The sequence below is a fragment of the Chiloscyllium plagiosum genome, chromosome 41, assembly GCF_004010195.1.
Source record: "Chiloscyllium plagiosum isolate BGI_BamShark_2017 chromosome 41, ASM401019v2, whole genome shotgun sequence".
Classification (NCBI taxonomy): domain Eukaryota; kingdom Metazoa; phylum Chordata; class Chondrichthyes; order Orectolobiformes; family Hemiscylliidae; genus Chiloscyllium; species Chiloscyllium plagiosum.
Genome location: NC_057750.1, coordinates 6388625 through 6402709, shown reverse-complemented (window position 1 = coordinate 6402709; position 14085 = coordinate 6388625). Strand labels below are relative to the sequence as shown.

At 48.8% G+C, this 14085-nt stretch overlaps 1 protein-coding gene across 1 annotated transcript in view; it reads right to left on the bottom strand.

Moving 5' to 3' along the window:
* LOC122542691 (MAP/microtubule affinity-regulating kinase 4-like) overlaps positions 1-14085 on the bottom strand; it is a 45302-nt gene that overhangs the window by 25886 nt on the left and 5331 nt on the right. Inside the window, exons 2-6 of the mRNA XM_043680670.1 lie at positions 13695-14082; positions 11663-11779; positions 10374-10439; positions 6582-6652; positions 3633-3689 (exon numbers count right to left, since the gene is read on the bottom strand). Of these exons, the coding sequence (XP_043536605.1) occupies positions 3633-3689; positions 6582-6652; positions 10374-10439; positions 11663-11779; positions 13695-14082 (699 nt within the window). The remainder of the gene's footprint in view (positions 1-3632; positions 3690-6581; positions 6653-10373; positions 10440-11662; positions 11780-13694; positions 14083-14085) is intronic.

The following is a 14085-nucleotide window of genomic DNA, read 5'->3' as shown; positions in this document are numbered from 1 at the left end:
AGGTGCCGGTGTTGGACTAAGGTGGGCAAAGTTAAAAATCTGACAACACTAGGTTATAGTCCAACAGGTTTATTTGGAAGCACTAGCTTCCGGAGCACTGCTCCTTCATCAGGTAGCTGATAAATCTGTTGAACTATAACCTAGTGTTGTCTGATTTTTAACTTTGTTTCTGTGTTGCCAGCCCTGAGTAACATTGTTAAATCTTGCCAAATGCTGTTGAGTCTCAATTCAAAAAGATAATCACAGAGTGAGTTGCGATGAAAATCATGGGTCCCAGGCGCATAATGGAAGCAGCAGCTCCAGGCAAAGCAGACAGCAGAGACCGACACACTGAACACATGGCAAGTATCTCTGCTTAGTTATCATTCCCAGTGGATCCCTCACCAAATAAGAAAATGTCTCAGCATCCCATCCAGCTTTATCCTTTATGAGGTAAAGGAACGAGAGGCGGAGAAAACTTTGAGCAAGAGCCTGCTTGCTTGCTTTCTGTAACTGAACCTAGAACATAGCATTAGAGCTGGCAGCATCTGTGAAGAGAAACGTTTTGGGTCGACTGAGCCTCAGAACCCACAGATGCTACCATACCAGCAGAGTCTCTCCAACAATTTCTGTTTTTGTTTCTGATTTACAGCAGCCGCAGTTCTTTTGGCTTTTAACATATCATTAGGACTTGACAGAAATGTGGATGTAACAGCCCACAAGCTGCATCTTCTAACAGCCACACTGTAGGTATTTAGAACAATGAAAGGATCTTACACACATTACTGAAGCTAAGCTCCCAGCATCATAAGCCTTCACAAGCCATCAGCATTGAATAGTTCTTTGCGGAGATTAAACAAATGACTTATTTGTCTGACAGATGTTGTGCTTTGAAAAATATTTGCATGCTTCAGCAAAGCACTCAGATTTTATTGGCCAACCAGTCACCCAGCTTTTCTGCTCCTTCCCTCTTTGTCAGCTGGAACTCAGTCAGTCACATTTGCTTGTAAAGTCAGGCTCATTTGGGAATTAAAACACAACAGCGAATGCTGGAGATTGGAAACAAAACAGAAATTTCTGCAGAGACTCTGCTGATATGGTAGCATCTGTGAGAAGAAAGGACAGGAGTGGGAATTTGTGCTTGGAGTCCGAGGAGATAGGAGAGGTGCTAAATGAATATTTTTCATTAGTATTTACACTGGAAAGAGACAATGTTGTTGAGGAGAACACTGAGGTACAGGCTATTAGATGAGATGGGACTGAGGTTCGTAAGGAGGAGGTGTTAGCAATTCTGGAAAGTGTGAAAATAGATAAGTCCCCTGGGCCGGATGTGATTTATCCTCAGATTCTCTGGGAAGCCAGGAAGGAGATTGCAGAACATTTGGCTTTGATCTTTATGTCGTCATTGTCGACAGAAATTGTGCCAGAAGACTGGAAGATAGCAAATGTTGTCCCCTTGTTCAAGAAGGGGAGTAGAGACAACTTTGGTAATTATAGAGCAGTGAGCCTTACTTCAGTTGTGGGTAAAGTGCTGGAAAGAATTATAAGATATAGGATTTATTATTAACTAGAAAGGAACAATTTGATTAGGGATAGTCAACACAGTTTTGTGAAGGGCAGGTCGTGCCTCGCAAAGCTTATTGAGATGGTTGAGAAGATGAATGAGGGTATAGTGGTTGATGTGGTGTACATGGATTTCAGTAAAGCGTTTGATAAGGTTCCCCATGGTAAGCTGTTGCAGTAAATATGGAGGTATGGGATTGAGGGTGATTTAGTGGTATGAATCAGAAATTGGTTAGCTGAAAGAAGACAGAGAGTGGTGGTGGCAAATGTTCATCCTGGTGTTCAGTTATTAGTGGTATACCATAAGGATCTGTTTAGGGGCCACTGCTGTTTGTCATTTTTATACATGACCTGGATGATGGCGTAGAAGGATGGGTTAGTAAATTTACAAATGACTCTAAGGTCGGTCGAGCTGTGGACAGTGCTGAAGGATATTGCTGCTTACAGAGGGACATAGATAAGCTGCAGAGTTGGGCTGAAAGGTGGCAAATGGAGTTTAATGCAGAAAAGTGTGAGGTGATTCATTTTGGAAGAAGTAACAGTAATACAGAGTACTGGGGTAATGGTAAGGTTCTTGCAGTGTGGATGAGCAGAAAGATCTCCGTGTCCATGTACATAGATCCCTGAAAGTTGCCACCCAGGTTAATAGGATTGTTAAGAAGGCATATGAACCATGGGGTTATGTTGCAGCTGTAGGAAACTATGGTGTGGCCGCACTTGGAGTATTGCGTACAGTTCTGGTTACCACATTATAGGAAGGATGTGTAAGTTTTGGAAAAGATGCAGAGGAGATTTATGAGGATATTGTCTGGTATGGAAGGAAGGTCTTCTGAGGAAAGACTGAGTGACCTGAGGCTGTTTTCGTTAGAAGGAAGAGGTTGAGAGGTGACTTAATAGAGATGTGAAAGATGATCAGAGGATTAGATAGTGTTAGCAGAGAGAGACGTTTTCCTCGGATAGTGATGGCTAGCATGAGAGGACATAGCTTTAAATTGAGCGGTGATAGATATAGGACAGATGTCAGAGGGGTAGTTTCTTTACTCAGAGAGTAGTAATGGCGTGAAACTCCCTGCCTGCAACTGTAGTAGACTCACCGACTTTAATGTCTTTTTAAATGGCCATTGGATAAACATATGGATGATAATGCAACAATGCAGGTTAGTTCAGCTTCAGGCTGGTTTCACAGGTCAGCACAACATTGAGGGTCAGAGAGCCTGGACTGTGCTGTAATGTTCTGTGTTCTTTGAAAGCAAGATAATATTTCGAGTCTGGCGATTCTTCATCAGAACTGTTAACAGCTCAGGAAAGGTGGTAATATATTGAAGTGACGTTTGTGGGAAGGGGTTGGTCTTGCACAAGGTGACTTACTTGCCGATTTACTTCCTCCAACCTCAGTATCCAAGGCCTCAGGCACACCTTCCAGGTGAAGCAGCAGCTTACCTGCACTTCTCTCAACTCATTTATTTCATTCACTGCTCAGAATGTGGTCTCCTGTATATCGGGGGAGATGAAACACAGATTTGATGACCGCTTTGCTGAACACCTACACTCTGTCTGTAAAACATGACCCAGAGTTTCCCACTGCCTCCACTTCAACACACCACTGTGTTCCTACACCAACATTTCTGTCCCAGATCTGTTGCAGTGTTCCTTAACGCAAGTTCAAAGAACAACACTTCATTTTCCACTTGGGGATTCTGTTTCTGCTCTGCTCATTCCTGAAGAAGGGCCTGTGCCCGAAACGTCGAATCTCCTGTTCCCTGGATGCTGCCTGACCTGCTGTGCTGTTCCAGCAATAAAGTTTCAACTTTGATCTCCAGCGTCTGCAGACCTCACTTTCTCCTGTAAAACAATCTGCCCTAGCTCTCCCGTGTAGATGGGATGGTGAAGGAAACATAACAACACCCCTCTTCCTCAGGAGGCTACGGAAATTCAGCGGGTCCACACAGACACTCACTCACTTTTGGTATGTTCTGAGGCCAAGACATGCTGTCAGCCCCCGGGGAAGGGAGAGACATTAAGGAGCACCCATCGCCCATTGAGACCATACATGAAACGCGGTGATGTTGGACTGGGGAATGGAGACCCACCTTTAGATCCCGGTGGACAATGTTCCTCTGGTGACAGTACTGTACAGCAGAGACAATCTGAAAGAAAGTTACACAGTGATCATTCCATATCCCGCTGAACAAACCCCTCGTCAACAAAAAGACCCCCACTCCAAAACTGGAAGCCCTCTTGTGTCCAATTCTTAGAGTTCCATTCCCCAGTTTGTCCACAAGTTGCTTCATCGGTGGGAGGGGAGTCTCAGTTGGTTGGACGACGGGTCGGTGATACCCGCCCCGGTTATCACCTAGCCAAAACCTCTTCCGTCCGGCAGAAGATTAAACACACAAACCAACAGGTTCAGGAAGAGCTGCTTTCCTGCTGCCTTACACTGCTGAATGGATCTCTCTAATCTAATGTGGACCTCTCTCCATGCTCCTTCTCTGCAGCAGTAATATTACATTCCTCGCTCTGTTCATCACTGTAGTGCACTTTTGTTTTTAAGATTAGATTTCCTTCAGTATGGAAGCAGGCCCTTCGGCCCAACAAGTCCACACCGACCCTCCAAAGAGTAACCCACCCAGACCCATTCCCCTACCCCATATTTACCCCTGACTAATGCACCTAACACTATGGGACAATTTAGCACGGCCAATCCACCCTAACCTTCACATCCCTGGACACTATGGGCAATCTAGCATGGCCAATCCACCCTAACCTGCACATCTTTGGACTGTGGGAGGAAACCGGAGCACCTGCAGGAAGCCCACACAGACACGGGGAGAATGTGCAAACTCCACACAGACAATCGCCTGAGGCGGGAATTGAACCTGGGTCCCTGGCGCTGTGAGGCAGCAGTGCTAACCACATTTCCTCACATTGACCTTCTGCAGAATTTCCACAAAACACTATAATTTTTTTTAAAAGTTTTAATGAAGGAGAATTTAAGTCTACTCAGCCCATTTCACAGCCCTGGGCTCGAAGGCCTGATGCCCCATTGGAGTCCCTGCCTGGGCCCATGTTGGAGAAAACACGATCTGGAGTCACGGACTGACTGACCAATGCTGCCGCAAGGAGTCCCAGGCCGTTGCCGACGAAAACAACCGTCGAAAGAGCCCCCAGGCCGTATCAGACCAACCTTGAAGCCTCCAGGAAATCCCGGGCCTTTGGAATCCTAGCCCCCCGGGCCCACCTCACCTTCAGCTGCCCCCCGAAGCCATCATTGTTGGTGACACCATGTAAATGGTTGACCAGATAGAGTTACCAATTCCGACTGGACACGTTCTGTCGCCCTGACCCCATTGCCACCTGGGAGATGTCATAACAAGCTCCCTCTTCCTCCCTGGCAGGCTCCTGCCCTCGCTAGGCCGGTATTGTTAACATCGAACCCAGGTCCCTGGTGCTGTGAGGCAGCAGTGCTCACCACTGAGCCATCGTGTTGCACGTTGCAGGGTACAATCCGCACCCAAAGTAAAACTTTTCACTGTATCTTGGTACATGTGACAATAATAAATCAAATCAACAGTGTGGCTTCAATTCCCGTACCACAAAGGTCGCCCACATCCTCAGCCTCTCCCCTCGCCTGATGCACGGTGACCCTCAGGTTAAACCCCCACTAGTCGTCTCTCTCTCTCTCTCTCTAATGAGACAGCAGCCCCATGGCCCCCTGGGATTATTTAGGACTTCATTTAATTCTGAGGTAGACAAATTGGGAAAATACCAGAGTGATTACTCACTGGAGCAGTAATCCAGGCCGGGGGTCATGGGTTCAGGTCCCACCACGGCGGTTTAGAATCTGGAATCCCCATAGTGTGGGAGCAGGCCATTTGACTCATCGAGTCCGCAACGGCCTGCTGAAGAGCATTCCCACCCAGACCCACCCCATGCCTGTAACCTGGCATTTCCCATGGCTAACCCACCAAACCTGCCCATCCCTGGACACTGTGGGCAATTTAGCACGGCCAATCCACCCCAACCTGCACATCTTTGGACTGTGGGAGGAAACCCACGCAGACACGGGGAGAACGTGCAAACTCGAGGGTGGAATTGAACCCGGGTCCCTGGCGCCATGAGGCAGCAGTGCTAACGACTGAGCCACCGAGTCACCACAAATCTGTATAACTTGAATTTAATTCAAAAATTTGGCACTGAAGTTGGTCAGTTGGTTGTATTACCGCACAGGCACGATGGGCTGAAGGGCGTTTTTATGTGCTGTAGATCTCAGTGACTCTTGACTACCCTCTGAAATGGTGGAGCAAGCCATCGATTTAGGGGGCAAAGACTGGCCCTGCCCCAGTGACACCCCCATCGCAGGAAGGAATAGCGACAATGAGTCGCGTTCTGTCCCAGGTTGCTAGGTTACGGGCCTAACCTCTACCGTCGGGACCGTCAGCCACGGGGTATTCAGGGCTAATATGTTCACAAATCTCGCAAGACAAACTACTTCACTTATTTTAATCCTCAATGAGAGTGTGAGAGACTGCGCAAGCTCGGGAAAATAAAAGAGAAAGGAAAAAGTGAGAGAGAGAGAGAGATAAAGGAGTTGAGTGATAGAGCGAAAGGGAAAGGAAGAGACAGAGAGAGAAAGAAAAAGGAAAGAAAGATGGAGAAGAGAGTGAAAGAAGATGAATATGAGAGAGAGAGATAGAAGATAAAGGAGAAGGAGAAAGAAAGAAGAGAATGAGAGAGAGAAAGGGGTAGGAGGAAAGGAAAAGGTGATGAATCAGTGGGAGAGCAGAAAAGAGCGAAAAAGACAAAACATGGGCTGAGGAGGCAAACAGAGAATTTGAGGAAGATATGAAGAGAGACAGAAGGGGATAGGAAGGTGGGGGGACAGAGTGGACAATGAGGGGTGAGCAGACGAGGGAGAGGACAAAGAGCACAAGGTAAGGAGGAGTTCTGGATGAAGTGGTAAAAATACAGAAAAACGAAAAGCAGATATCGAAATGGAGAAATAACGTGTCCAAAACAAAATAAAACAGAACAGGCTGCACCTGGCGGAACTTGGCTCTGGCTTCCTTCTCCTTCATCCGCCCATGTGACACGAGGTAGTCAAACACTTCACCTGAAGAGATTAAAACAGGAGGTTAATGTCCTGCTCATAGTCCAGGCTGGCTTTCCATCTCCCAGGCCCATCCGGTATATCGACTGAGAAATCCCATCCTGCACTCTGATAACTACCGCGAAATCCTGACCTGCACTCGGTTAACTACCGGGAAATCCCGGCCTGCCCTCGGTTAACTACCGGGAAATCCCGGCCTGCCCTCGGTTAACTACTGGGATATCCCGGCCTGCACTCGGTTAACTACCGGGAAATCCCAGCCTGCCCTCGGTTAACTACTGGGATATCCCGGCCTGCACTCGGTTAACTTCTGGGATATCCCGCCTGCACTCGGTTAACTACCGGGAAATCCCAGCCTGCACTCGGTTAACTACTGGGATATCCCGCCTGCACTCGGTTAACTACCGGGAAATCCCAGCCTGCACTCTGCTAACTACCGGAAAAATCCTGATCTCACTCGGTTATCCACCAGGAAATTCCATCCTGAATGAGTTTAACTACTTGAAAAGACCGGCCTCTACCCTGTTAACTACCACAAAATCCCAGTTTCAACTTTGTTAACTACTGGAAAATCCTGGCCTTCTTCGGTTAACTATGAGAAGACTCTGGCCTCCACTTGGTTAACTAGCTTGCACTCGGTTGACTACCGGAAAATCGCGTCTGCCACTTGGTTAACGAGGGGAAAGTCTGCATCTACCCACTTCACGTTCCACAAAATAGACTCCAAACAATTTTATTCAACCTCCCGGGAGTTGCAGTCAGCAGTGTCTCGATGAGAGTCAGTGACCACCCGGGAAGGAGCCCGTGGATTCTCAAGGGTCCTTTGTGATCACATGAGCTCTGAACTGGCAATGAGCCGTACTGATTGGCCAACTGCCTTCCCTGGCTTGAGCGAGATAACTTTGGGTGGGGAGGATGGCCAGGAAATCTGGGGATTGCCAGCAAGAGAAAGACACCACCTCCTGGCCCTCGGTCAATCAGGAAACGAAGATCATGACATTCTACCAGCGAGGTGTGGATCCAAAGGACACCATAAAGATGGACATGCCTGTCACTCAAAGGTGGAACCACGGTTGGAGACTGGAGGATCAGAATGCCACAGGAGATGGTCATTTGTCCCATCGGCTTTGTGCTAGCTCTCCGTCGAGTAACCAGTCAAACCCCTTGGAATGGAGTCAGTCCGTGTTGGCAAACCCAAGTACAGAGAAGCCACGAAAATTGGGAGAGATGTTGGGAGTCATGGTAATGTCAAGGGTTTGTAAATCTGGAGGCCCAGGAAAATACCCTGGCCACACGGATTCAAACCTGACCATTCAATGAGGATGACCATGACAACCATCATTGATTGCTGTGAAAACCCATCTGGTTCACTAATGTCCTTCAGAGGGAGGGAAAATCTGCTGTCCTTCCCTGGTGTGGCCTACACGTGACTCCAGACCCACAGCAATGCCCTCTGAAATGGCCAAGTTGCTAGCCTTTCCAGTGATGCTCACATTCCGTGGATAAATTAAGGGTGGGGAGAGAGGTGGAATGGGAATTGTGGGGCACTTGCATCTCTAATAATCACAGGGGGACCCCTAAAGGATGACCCATTCTGCCCCCCCACCTCCCCACCAATACTGTTGACTGGTACAAGCCCATGCGGTTCGAGCTGATGATTTGTGTTCGGGCTTCAAATGTGCCAAACTTACAAGGGGCGTGAGGCACCAGGCAGCCATATTAGTTGGCCACTTTAGGGCCACAACCACCATCCCAGCAACTGGGCCTTAAAACCCAACTCTGGCTTCGTCCAGAGGTCACTGAAGATGTCACCTAGCATGGTGAAGAAACGTATGCAAATGAACCTTCCAGCTCAGCGAGCAAACCTACATCCAGAATCTCAACGTAAGCTACAAATCTTCTCAAAACCCGTTTAAAACCCAACCTCCATTTCTGAGCCTGTTGTAAATTGGCCAATTAGCCATTGGCTGATGATCATGAATAGTCAACAGCTCCTCATGTGACCAAAAAGGGGAGTGGAATGCGGACTGGTCAGCTACGACAATTCGTGTATCCCAAGGAGAACTCAGCAAGGTGTGGGGAGGGATTGGGGGGGGGTTTAGAAAATGCGTTGAAATGCAGCCTGACTCGCACTGATATCAAGGGAGGTTGCTGATTGAGTGACTCAGTACTTCTAAATAGAGAGTTTCTTATTTGACTAATGAATGTTGAGAGCCGAATGCTTCAATCACGTTGTCAAATCGATGTGACAGGCCCCAGCCGATCCAACACGCGGATCCAGCCCACACGTCTTTTTTTTGGGCCTTGTTTCCATGGCAACAGATCCCAGGCTGCGGCCTAGGAGAGTCAGTCAGTCAGTGGGTAGAAGGCACGCAGCGATGAGGTGGGAGGAGAGGGAGGAGATTCACATGTGGTGTGCCAGACCCTGTTTACCCTCTTCCCCCCCATTCCACCATTTTCTTTTCTGGGCTCCCACCCACTTGGCCCCTCAACAAGATGGATCCCTGCGTCTCTTGTCATTTTTTCTCTCACTATCTCTCTCTCTCTCTGCAGGCTCCTACCCCTGTAGCCTCATCACGTCTCAATCAAGTACGAAGCCAAGGATGGGCTACGTAATATGTCCCATGGGCAGGAGGAAGGCACGGGGTTTGAGTGCCAGCTAGTTCTGCCACTAGAAAGGGGCTGAGGTTTAAAATATCAATGGCCTTCAAATGGACAACACGATGGCTCAGTGGATAGCACTGCTGCCTCACAGCGCCAGGGACCCGGGTTCAATTCCAGCCTCGGGCAACTGTCTGTGTGGGGTTTGCACATTCTCCCTTTGTCTGCGTGGGTTTCCTCCCACAGTCCAAAGATGTGCAGGGTAAGGTGGATTGACCATGCTAAATTACCCAGAGTTTTCAGGGATGTGTAGATTAGGTGCATTAGTCAGGGGTAAATGTAGAGTAGGGGAATGGATCTGGCTGGGTTGGGTGTGGATTTGTTGGGCCGAAGGGCCTGTTTCCACATTGTAGGGATTCTATGAATCATAGACTTCCTACAGTGTGGAAGCAGGCCATTCGGCCCATCAAATCCACAGCAACCCTCCAGAGAGCATCCCACCCAGACACACCCCCCCCATCCCTATAACCCCATATTTCCCATGGATGAACCAACCCTCACCTGCACATCCCTGGATACTGGGCAATTCAGCATGGCCAGTCCACCCTAGCCTGCATGTCTCTGGACTGTGGGAGGAAATCCACGCAGGTACGGGGAGAATGTCTGTGTGGAGTTGCACAGTCACCCGAGGCTGGAATCGAACCCGGGTCCCTGGTGCTGGGAGGCAGCAGTGCTGACCACTGAGACACCATGCCACCCTGATTGAGCCACTGTGCCATTTCCCGTGGCTAACCCATCCAGACTACACACCCCTGGACCCGAAACGTTAACTCTTGATTTCTCTCCACGGAATGCTGACAGACCTGCTTTTGCAGTGATTTCTATTTTTGTGGCCTTCTTCACTTTCCTGTCTACCTGCCACTCCACTTTCAAGGATTTATGAACCTGCACTCCAAGGTCCCTTTGCTCAGCAACATTCCCCCAAGGCCTTACCATAAAATGTCTGCCTAAGGCCTGATTCACACGCTCTAATAGCCCGCCTTGTGCCAGATATGACGCGTGTTGTTCCTCTTTAATCTGCCCCTCTTCTCAAGTGCAAGATCGAACACAGCTGACGGCTTACCTCCGCTTGCGTACTCCATGATCAAGTAGAGGGTTTTCTCTGTCTCTATCACCTCGAATAACTTCACTACCAAAAGAAAAGCAGTTTTTGAAAATACAAATCAATTATCAAGCAATGGACCGGATGGATTCACTCCCGTTCACAATCCCATTTTTTGCCCATTTTGCGGCCATTGGGCCCCTCGACTGGCAGGAAATAGGAAGTGTAACTATGGCAACGTCGTCAAATTAGTAGGCCCAAGGCACTGCTCCGGGGAAAGAGGTTGAAATCCCATCAGGGCCCATGACAGAACCGTTCATCAAAATAGGAATGAAGGGCCCTTGTGACACAGTCCCTACCTCTGGTTCAATTCCCACCTGTTCCAGAGGTAACATCTCTGAACAGGAGAAAGTGAAGACTTCAGATGCTGGAGATCAGAGTTGAAAAGTGCGGCGCTGGAAACGCACAGCAGGTCAGGCAGCGTCCAAGGAGCAGGAAAGTCAATGTTTCAGACATAAGCCCTTCCTAACTCCTGACGAGGGACTTTTGCCCGAAACGTCGACTCTCCTGCTCCTCAGACGCTGTCTGACCTGCGGTGCTTTTCCAGCACCACCATTTTTGACCAGCATCTCTGGATGATTGGAAAATATGTACAATTGGAACTAACGGCCGTCAAACTATCACCGATCGTTACAAAAACCCCGTGAGAAATGGGCTGTTCTTTCCCCAGTTTTGCCTCCTTGGAAACTACTGTCAGTGTTCTCAAAGGTAATTAGGAAAGACCAACAATTAGTGGTGGTGTGGTAGTAAATACATGAGCAATGCAGAGCCCCAGGGTTAATGTTTTTGGGGTTTGATTTCGGATCCTACGCTGGCGGATGGTGAAATTTGAAATCCATAAGGTCTGGAATGAGAAGCCTATTGTCAATTGTTGCTTTTTTATATTTGAAAATAAAATCTTTTTTCTTCAGGAAAGGAAATCAGCCGTCCTTACTTGCCCTGGCCTACACGTGACTCCAGACCCACAGCCAACGGGTCTCTGAAATGGCCGAGACCATGGGGAAATTAGGGATTGTGGGTAAAAATCCCAGCCTTTCCCACACGGAAATTAAAAAAAATAGGACTCTCCTCTCTTCTTCGTCCATGTTACCCATCCCTCTAACCACCCCACATGTTCTGTCTCCTTCCTGTATCCCCAGGATGTTAAAGAGGAACAGGAGGAGGCCATTCAGCCTCACCCACACCATTCAACCAGGTTCTAACCCTCCTCACCTCAACCCCAGCCCCAAACGTCTGCACGGGCCACTCACCAATATTCGGGTGGTTCAAACACTTCATTATCCGCACTTCCCTGAAAAGCTGAAAGAGAGAAACACAAAAAGAGATGATAATGTTCGCGATAACGAAAGAGAACAGAACAGCAGGAACTAGTCAAGTTGGCCAGAAGATGGTGCCAACTAAGACTCTCAACACACCACATGCCTCCGAGCTTTCTGGAATGTTCCGTTGCCATGGTGACGTCGGTTGCTTGATTCCTTTCCATCAGAATGAGGGGGTTGATGCCACCTCCTTACTGGGCCTCATCACTACAACAATAAGCTGATGGCTAGCCAAAGGAAATGCCTCAAGGTGCTTCATAGACACATAGAAAATAGGAGCAGGAGTAGGCCATTCGGCCCTTCAGTCCTGCTGCACCATTCAATATGATGGCAGCTGCTCATCCCCTCCTTACCCTCTGATCCCTTTAGCTCCAAGAACTACATCCAATTCATGAAAACAGACATGTTCCCCCTTCCCTCTCTCTCATTCCCCCCCATTTCTCTCTCGCTCACTGTCTGTCATTGCCCACTCATTTCTCTCTTGCTGTCTCTCCCATTCCCATTTGTCTCTCCCTCTCCCATTCCCCCCATTTCTCTCTCCCTCTCTCTCTTCCATTCCCATTTCTCTCTCCCTCTCTCTCCCACTCCCCCCATTTCTCTCTTGCTCGCTATCTCTCTCTCTCTCATTCCTCTGCCCTCTATTTCTCTCTCGTTTTCTCTCTCTCTCTCTCTCTCTCTCTCTCTCTCATACAGCACACTGGTTCAGCCACTTTTGGCATATTGTGTGCACTTCCGATCTCCCTCCTACCAGGAGGATGTTGTGGAACTTGAAACTTGAAAAAATGTTGCAATTGTACCAGCCTCCACCACTTCCTCTGGCAGCTCATTCCATACACGTACCACCCTCTGTGTGAAAAAGTTGCCCCGTAGGTCTCTTTTATATCTTTCTCCTCTCACCCTAAACCTATGCCCTCTAGTTCTGGACTCCCCCACCCCAGGGAAAAGACTTGGCCAATTTACCCTATCCATGCCCCTCACGATCTTATAAACCTCTATAAGGTCCCCTCAGCCTCTGACACTCCAGGGAAAACAGCCCCAGCCTGTTCAGCCTCTCCCTGTAGCTCAAACCCTCCAACCCTGGCAACATCCTTGTAAATCTTTTCTGAACCCTTTCAGGTTTCACAACATCCTTCCGATAGGAGGGAGTCCGAATATTCCAAAAGTAGCCTAACAAAAGTGGGCGGGGATTCATCGGGGCGTTCAAAATGACGAGGGAGACGGAGCCAGTCGGAAGAGAATTGCAAGAGGGTCAGCGACCAGAGGGATGCGGCTTGAAGAGATTTGGCCAGCGGTGAGGAGTGTGGGGGCGGGATGTTAAATGCAGTGAGTTGTTGTTATCTGCCTGAAAGGAGGGCAGGATCAGATTCACTTCCGAAAGGGAATTGGAGAAACGTTTGAAAGGGAACAACCTTTTCCCGAGGGATGGGGGGAAAATGGGACTGACTAGAGCTAAAGAGCTAGCACAGACATGATGGACTGAATTACCTCCTTCTGCATTGTATAGTTTTATTTTTATTATGCATTCACAGGATGTGACCATCGCTGGCTAGCCCAGCATTCATTGCCCATCCCTAATTGCCCTGAGGGCAGTTAAGAGTCAGCCCTATTGGTGTGGGTCTGGAGTCACATGTAGGCCAGACCAGGTAAGGATGACAGTTTCCTTTCCTAAGGGGAAGTGGATGGGCTTTTCTGTCGATCGACAATGGATTCCTGGACATTAGATTCTTAATTCCAGATTTTTATCGAATTCAAATTCCACCACCTGCCGTGGCATGATTTAAACCCAGATCCCTGGAATATTACCTGGATCTCTGGATTAACATTCCAGTGATAATGCCACTAGGCCGTCACTTCCCCAAGGGTAGGGCGAGTAGTGCAAATGGGGTGGAGAGTTTTCGTCAAGTGGATGTTTACAGAGGCCGGAATGGCCTGGAGATGATGCAGGGAGGAGACTTCCACCCACAGACACAGGGAGGGATTGAAAGAAAATCTCTCGCCTCCACCACTGGGTCTGGGACAATCACCGAGCACCGGCCGGGATCAGCTCTGACCAGGATCAGCTCCGACTGGGATCCAGGACCCGATCTCTGACAGGGATCCAGGACCCGATCTCTGACCGGGATCAGCTTCGACTGGGATCCAGGACCCGATCTCTGACCGGGATCCAGGACCCGATCTCTGACCGGGATCAGCTCCGACTGGGATCCAGGACCCGATCTCTGACCGGGATCCAGGACCCGATCTCTGACCGGGATCAGCTCCGACTGGGATCCAGGACCCGATCTCTGACCGGGATCCAGGACCCGATCTCTGACCGGGATCAGCTCCGACTGGGATCCAGGATCTGATCTCTG